General features: G+C 45.9%; 1 protein-coding gene across 1 annotated transcript; it reads right to left on the bottom strand.

Annotated features, from left to right (window-relative positions):
• Positions 1-289: 289 nt before the first annotated feature.
• On the bottom strand, positions 290-5,202 carry foxa1 (forkhead box A1). The gene is made up of 2 exons (XM_005753849.1): positions 5,020-5,202; positions 290-3,211 (listed from the first exon to the last, which is right to left on the bottom strand). The coding sequence occupies exons 1-2, from the start codon at positions 5,083-5,085 to the stop codon at positions 2,045-2,047; spliced, it is 1,233 nt and encodes a 410-aa protein (XP_005753906.1). The 5' UTR covers positions 5,086-5,202; the 3' UTR covers positions 290-2,044.
• Between the last annotated feature and the right edge of the window lie 2,730 nt (positions 5,203-7,932).

The raw sequence follows: 7,932 nt of genomic DNA, 5'->3' as shown, positions 1-7,932 counted from the left end.
TCTGTCAGTCACGTGACTCAGGTGTTTTAACCCTGTGAGAAGTTGTTTACTGTCATTAACGATTCTTTTTTGTCTCGATCTTTTTCATTCAGCTCGAACTCGTTTGATTTTATAACTGAAAATCTTAACCGGTTTGAGTTACACTGAATACTAACAGTAATCAGAGTAAAAATACTCTCTAATTATTGATATATATCATCGGGTTTGTTTCTTGTTTCTGTCGAGCTTGTTTTAAAGTGCTGCTGTTGTTTGGTTTTTAAAATAGTTCCTCAAACGTAAAAAGAAAAGCAGCAAACATTTTTCAGTGAAAAACATAAATCATCAAATCACTGATCGATCGTCTCAGCTGCACGTCTATAAATTGTTAGATCAATAAAAAAAAAAGTTCCAGTGACAAACTGCAGCAGCATATAAACGTCTGAAGTTTGTCAAGTAAAAGTACTCAGAATGAAGTTACTTGAGTAAAAGTACTGAAACCCTGAAAGCAGCTTCAGCCTCACCTGTGTGTGAATGCTGAGTGAACGTCATGTGGGTTTTGTGTGAATGCTGAGTGTTGTGTCAATGTTGTGTGACCCTCAATCTGGTTCTGCGATCTCGAAGTTTCAGCTTCACAGGAAGTCAAATGAACTTGTTTGTATTCGATTTGAAAATCAGACATGTCCTCGTGCTGTTCCTGCTCCGTGACCCTGTTAAGATGAATGCTTCTTTTAAAACAGAAGCTGCTGTATCAGGACATTTATTTATCTTTATAAACTTTTAATGACTACAAATATTTTAATTTTCTCTGTTAGTAACAGCTACGTCAGAGTACTTTAACTTCAATATTCTAAACACTTTTCCTGACTGAGTGCTTCCTCCAGCCCAAACGGCGGCGAGGAACGTGTGGTGAGAATGGCAGAGCGGGACTGTTTTTGGGGTGAAATGATCCTTTAAATGAAAAGCCTTTCATCTGAGCGGCAGGTTCTCAGGCTAGGCCGCGCGACCCTGCCAGAGGTCAGCAGAGGAGCAGACAAGGTCGTGGGAGAAATAAATCCTGATCAGAAAGACGAGTCCTGATCATCAATGTGTTTGTAAACATCTGCAGTGTGACCTTTGACCTTGCTCTAAGCAGGACTCCAAACCACTGTGGCTCAACCTGCGGCTCGTGGCCCTCTGAGGGACACCAACAGTTTCACAGATGCCTGAGCCGAAAGAGCCATGCTCGGTCACACTTGAGGGTGAAAGGTCAATGTTAATGTGTGCTGCTGGCCAGGATCTCAGAGACAGCAGAGAGTTCTGACCGAGTCCTTAAAGAACCGAGTCTCTGACCTGGATCAGAGAAACCTAAAGGTCTTCACACTTTAAACTTACAGAACTGTTTGGTGTTTTATAAGTTAGCTAATGCAGCTTTATCTGCAACAGCCACTGATTCAAACCACACGTCTGTGTGTTAAATTCACTGATATTTGAATGGAGTTTGGTCACAACTCATGCTACATGCAGACTAATGTTAAACTAGCCGCAGTACCCACAATAACTGCGGATATTCATGCTTACATACAGAGCTTGCCTTGGATTTGCCTACATGAAAACTAACATTAAATTACTTAAAACTTGAATGAAGTTTGGTATGGCTTTGCCTACATGCAGACTGACATTGCTGAAGGGAGTCTGGTTACACCGGTGGGAACTGAGTATTGAACGGGTCCGATGACACTGGTTTTGCAGTACTGGGTTTCTCTGTGTCCTCAACCAAAGCAGGATCAGACTCAGAACCAGGACTCCCAGGCTCCACCTCCTAGCAGAACCCTGCGGTTTACCTTCCAGGGTTCTTCAGGTGGATCACAATCTGGACTCTGGTTCAAGTCTGACCCGGTTGTTGTTTTTGTACCTCAGATCATTTGTGACTCGTGTGTAAAAGCAGCTCACAGACCTGGGGTCAGTCTCATCATGTCTGTTGGCGTCCCGGTTCGGTCACAGTGCAGGAGTTCAGAAGTCCGTCTCAGTCCAACAGGATGTCTATGACAGCTGCATGCAGAGAGTCCAGCAGGAGGTGCAGCAGCTACTATGAGGTGTTGAGGAGTGGTCTGGGGTAGACCCCTTGGTAGTAGGAAGCCTCCAGCGGCTCCATGGTCCTCCCACCGAGGCCGGACCCCACCCCGGTGTTGTAGGAGGAATACTGCAGGGCCTCGTAGGCCTTCAGGTCCAGTTTGTGCTGCTGCTCCGAGGACGACATCAGGTTGTTGATGGAGAACGGGTGGTTGAAGGAGTAGTGCGGGTCTCCTTTGATATGGAGCTGCGACTCGTGAGCCATGGAGTGGGGGGGCAGTGACAGCGAGGAAAGGAGCTGGGCACTGGACACCTTCAGGTCGGATGGCCCGCCCACGCCTCCCCGCAGGTCCAGCCCGGGGGGCGAAGCAGCCTGGCTGGAGGAGGGCAGCGAGGAGTCTAGGAGTCCCGGAGTTTTGAGAGCATCCCCTGCGGGAGACGCAGCCCCGCCTCCGCTGCTGCCCACCTGCTCTTTCCTGCCGTCTGACTTGGTCGACATCTTCTTCTCGCACTTGAACCTCTTCTGGCGACGTAGGTAGCAGCCGTTCTCAAACATGTTCCCGGAGTCCGGGTGCAGGGTCCAGTACGAGCCCTTCCCCGGTTTGTCCGGCGAGCGCGACACCTTCACGAAGCAGTCGTTGAAGGACAGCGAGTGGCGGATGGAGTTCTGCCAACGCTGCTGGTTCTGTCGGTAGTATGGGAACAGGTCCATGATCCACTGGTAGATTTCGCTTAGCGTCAGCATCTTACTGGGCGCCTGCTGGATCGCCATGGTGATGAGGGAGATGTAGGAGTATGGCGGCTTGGCATGTGGGTAACTCCGTCTGAACGCTTTGTTGTCCCGGGCTCGGTTTAGTCCGCCTCCGCCATACGCCATGCCGGGACTCATGCTGGGGCTCATGGGGCCGTACGGGTTTAGGCCCATCGAGGCCTGCTGGGCCGACACCGAACCCATCCCGGATGGGCTCAAGGCCCCGCCCATCGATGCCACTCCCCCACCCAGCCCCGTCATGGCCGCCGGAGCAGAGCTCGCCATTGCTCCTACGGGGGCAGGGCTGAGACCAGTGCCGCTATAGGACATGTTGAAGGAACCTGACGTGGTCCCAGTGCTCGACATGTAGCCAGACATGGAGCCCATCCCCAGACCAGAACCCATCCCAGCGCTGGCCATTGGGGAGTACACCTGCAGAGAGAGACCAGAACCAGTCAGAACCAGGACCAAGACGCTGACCAATCGGACTAAGTACAGAAAAGTTTGAAACCAGAACCAGGTCTGAGACCCAGTTTGTTCTGTTGGACTGTCCTTTTGCAGTGCCCCCTGCTGGTTGTTTGCCTGTAAAAATGTGAAACTTGATTAAGTCTCCTCAGATTTTATTCCAGAATCATGTGGACAGTCAGGTCTGCAGAGGAGGGTTAAGCCTGGTCCAGAGATCTTAGCCCAGGACCGGAGGAGGAGGAAGACCGGGTCGCCGACCAAAGGAAAAGTCAGCGGCGCGATGCCCAGCTCCTCCAATCCTGAAGTGTATGTGTGTGAGCGCTCGGTAAGAAATAAAGAGCAGTCCATTAATGATACATGCCTGGGAACCTGGTTTAAAAAAAATTTAAAGAACTTTTTCTGTGTATTTGATGAACAGTTTGAAGTGACAGGATCTGATTTTCATTCTTAAAGCGTCCTATTATTGATAACAATGATGATACTTTACTTGTATGTAGGGTCCGAGTTTCTCCTCCACATTCACATTTTTAAAGTTTTAATTAGCTGAACAAATTAAATTAAATTAAATGTTTTTAATTTGCAGTTTATTTTGAGATTATTAAACTTTATTGTTTCTCACTGAGGCTCGGTCAGCAGCGGCCTCCTGCTCTTTGTTCCAACTTCAGTTTGATTTTCATTTTCAGATTTTTTTTATTAAACGGGTTTAAAATAAATAAATAAAAATAAAAAATAAAACCACAGCTTCGTTTTTCCCATTAAATAAAATGATTGATTATCAGTTTATTATCGGAAGATTTTCATCCTCATTCAGAATCTAATTTAAAATATTCATGATTTTTTTTTTTGTTCTGGTTTATTTTGATTGTTTTTCTTGACGGAGTAACGATTAAATAAAGTTAAAATAAAGCAGAGTTTATTTAAACTTTCACGTCGTGAAGGTGAAATAAACGCAGTTTGTTTAGATTTCACTGAAACATTAAAAACGTTACTGCTGTCTGTGATTATTATTGTTTATATTTCTTTAATATAATTGTGGCTTTCTGCGGTGAAACAGAACTGAGATAATTAAAAATGAAACGGATGAAATGAATCAATGATTAAATAAAGGTTTTCACATCAGAGAGATTAACAAATAGTTTCTGTTACAATCCTTGGAAAATTAACTCGGGTTTATCTGGTAATAGCGGCTCTTCTTCTTCTTATTATCATTATTATTATTATCATTATTATTATTATTATTATTTCCGATAATCAGTGATCAATACCCGCAGCGAAGGAGCGGATTCGTGTCTGCGCCAGTCAGTTTGAAAAAGACCCGATTTTAGAGTCTCAGCTTCTTTGTTCTGATTTTCTCTGAAACTCTGAAACTTGTTTTTTAATCTTTGTTATTTTAATTTGAATAAAATCGCCGCAGATTTTTTTCTGTTATATTAAATGTATTTATTTAATATTAAATATTATAGAGTTAATATAAGATATATTATCCGGAACCAAACGCTCTGATTTTGCTGCTCGTGTTTGAAGAAAGATTTAAAGCTGATTAAACAGATTTTTTAAATCTCTCGCTTTCTCTCTGATAAAGTTCATTTTTACGTGCTTTGGATTTTCTGATAAACAAAAGATAAATAAAAAAACACAGTTTTAAAACCAAACCGGAACCCGAACTTTAACCGGAGAACTTTCGCGCAGTTTTCCCGTTAAACGCTTTAATCCGGCCGGGCTCTTATCCCGGCTCTTGGCCCGGGTCTAACGCCGTGGGCGCGGCGGTGACCGACCTCCTCGTTGTAGTATCCGCTCCAGTCCGGAGCTTCGTGGCCTTCCATCTTCACCGTGCCCAGCATGTCGGGAGCCCGCGGCCGGATCGCGGATCCTGCAGGTCCCGCTCCGGGTCTCCTGGCCTCCCGGTCCTGTTCCCGTCTGAGTGTTTGCGCGCTGCTCCAGGTGGAAGCGTGCCGTGCCGAGCCGAGAGTTAGTGAGGAGGAGGAGGAGGTGATGGTGACCTGCGGACTGATGTGAGCCTCCTCCTCCTCCCCGTGCAGGTCCGGCCCTCCGCTGCTCCCCCCCCCTCCCCCCCTCCTCCAGTCATTCCTCCACTCAGCCTCCACCTGCGGCTTCACCGAACCGAAGCCGGGCCCGTTTCTTTATAAACTTTTGAAAATGTTTGATTTTTGTTTTTATTTAAACTCCCCATATAATAAAAACTAAATCTTATATTTTTTTAACATTTTAAAAATATTTCAATAGACAAAGATAAAAGTGCACGTGCCGCCGCCGCGCATACAAAGGTCCGTCTAAAAAGCATTTTTCGCTCCATTTCTGCTGAAGACTGATATTAAATCACGTGTGCAGGATTATTTCAAAACGTCATGAAATAATCCTGCACACGCGGATTAAGGTGAAAGATTCATTATTTCTCATTATCCTCAAAACACAGTTCGAGTTTTACGTAATGCCGTCTCAAGCTTTCACACTTCTGTACAAACGTCCCTTTAAAAACAGTTTTTAGTCTCACATTGAACACCTCCTTAAAGAGTTCACATTGTGTTTAAATAAAAGAGGCACCGTCCTTCACAATAAGAGTTTCAATTATAGTCAAACCCTAAAAAATAAGCACGAGCTTTTAATGTGAAAAACCATAGGAGCTGATTGGGTTTCTTGAAGGCAGGCTTGCTGTTTAAAGTTTAATAAGCACAAATCATCTTTAACGTGTTTGAAATGCAGGAAACACATCAGCGTTAAACAGCTGGTTTGTGGCTTCATGAAGCTCCAGATGTTTCAGCGCTGATGGTCTGACTGCACTCAGGTCAGTGAATGAGACCTGCACACGCACAGAGGCAGACCCACAGCAAAACCCTAAAAAGGACTCCTCCTCCATACAAAAGAGACCCGACAGCCACAAAGAAACATATTCAGGGTTATTATTATTATTATTATTATTATTATTATTATTATTATTATACTGGCTGGTCCCAGATCAGCCTCTGCTCCAGCTGACGGCCCGGTATGGAGCTTTAATGAGCGAGCGCAGCGGCAGATTATCGGACTGGATTAAGAGGACGAGCTGCTGGATTTAAGAACACTTACACCAAACACTGAGCAGAGACACAGAGGGGGAGGCCCGGGAGGACACCTCCTCACTGAGGTGCAGCTAAGGTGAGGATGGAAGTCCAGGTAAGACCCTCAGACCTGTGCAGCACCTGTTTGTATGGAAGAGCCAGATTTTGTGATGCTTTCAGAGCCACTAAGCACAGATGAAACGTTCCAGAGGTGAAAGCACGCCTTTAACTTCTGATAGAAACTGCACCCAGATGTTACCCCACTGCAGGGGTCAGGGGTCACAGTCTGCAGGTAAACCTGACTTCAGGTGTGATAATCAGGACAGGTGAGAGCGGGTCTCCTTTTACCTGCATTTAGAGACCAGATCATCTTTGTGTGTGCGTCCCTCAGGGTCAGAGCAAGTTCATGCAGTAGCAGACTGGGTCATGTGACTCACGCAGTACCTGCTCCTCCTCCTACCTGCCAGCGTGGCTGTGTGAACTGTGAACACACCTGTGTGACATGAGGTATGAATATTTCATGCAGAGAATTTTCAGCCTCTGATGTCACGCTGCACCTTTCGCTCCTGTTTCCAGTTTTTTATTCACTCCTGCCTTGTGTTTCACATGGCGCCGATGACAGCGTGGAGGTCGGCGCCGAGGAGGCTTCGTTGTGACTCACGAGGCTGTAAATCTCACTAAAAGCTCCTCACTGACTCACCAGACACCTACGCCTACGCACAGACACAGCGGCTCCAGGAGCGGCGGAGCTAAAGACCCGGACCTCACCGCTTTGTGGGACCCACTGAGGAGGACGAGGGTCTCCAGCTTCATCTTCATATCAGGCTGTTACTGTGTGTGCGTGTGTGTTTGCGTTACTGTGTGTGTGTGTGTTGCTGTGTGTGTGTGTGTGTTTGTGTGCGCGTGTGTGTGTGTGTGTGTTACTGTGTGTGTGTGTGTTACTGTGTGTGTGTGTGTTGCTGTGTGTGTGTTTGTGTGAGTGTGTTACTGTGTGTGCGCATGTTTGTGTTACTGTGTGTGTGTTTGTGTTACTGTGTGCGTGTGTGTTTATTAATGTGTGTGTGTGTGTTTGTGTTACTGTGTGTTGCTGTGTGTGTGTGTGTGTTTGTGTGAGTGTGTGTTTGTGTTACTGTGTGTTGCTGTGTATGTGTGTGTTGCTGTGTGTGTGTGTGTTTGTGTGAGTGTGTGTGTGTGTTTGTGTGAGTGTGTTACTGTGTGTGCGCATGTTTGTGTTACTGTGTGTGTGTTTGTGTTACTGTGTGTGCGTGTGTGTTTATTACTGTGCGTGTGTGTTTATTACTGTGTGTGTGTGTGTTTGTGTTACTGTGTGTGCGTGTGTGTTTGTGTTACTGTGTGCGTGTGTGTTTGTGTTGCTGTGTGTTTGTGTTACTGTGTTTGTGTTACTGTGTGCGTGTGTGTTTATTACTGTGTGTGTGTGTGTGTTGCTGTGTGTGTGTGTGTTGCTGTGTTTGTGTGTTACTGTTTGTGTGTGTGTGTTTGTGTTACTGTGTGTGTGTGTGTGTTTGTGCTACTGTTTGTGTGTGTGTATGTTTATTACTGTGTGTGTGTGTGTTTGTGTGTGTGTGTGTGTGTGTGTTTGTGTGTGTGTGTGTGTTTGTGTTACTGTGTGTG

This window comes from Pundamilia nyererei, unplaced genomic scaffold, assembly GCF_000239375.1.
Source record: "Pundamilia nyererei isolate P.nyererei 1_Seehausen unplaced genomic scaffold, PunNye1.0 scaffold00471, whole genome shotgun sequence".
Classification (NCBI taxonomy): Eukaryota; Metazoa; Chordata; class Actinopteri; order Cichliformes; family Cichlidae; genus Pundamilia; species Pundamilia nyererei.
This window is presented reverse-complemented; position numbering and strand designations above follow the sequence as displayed.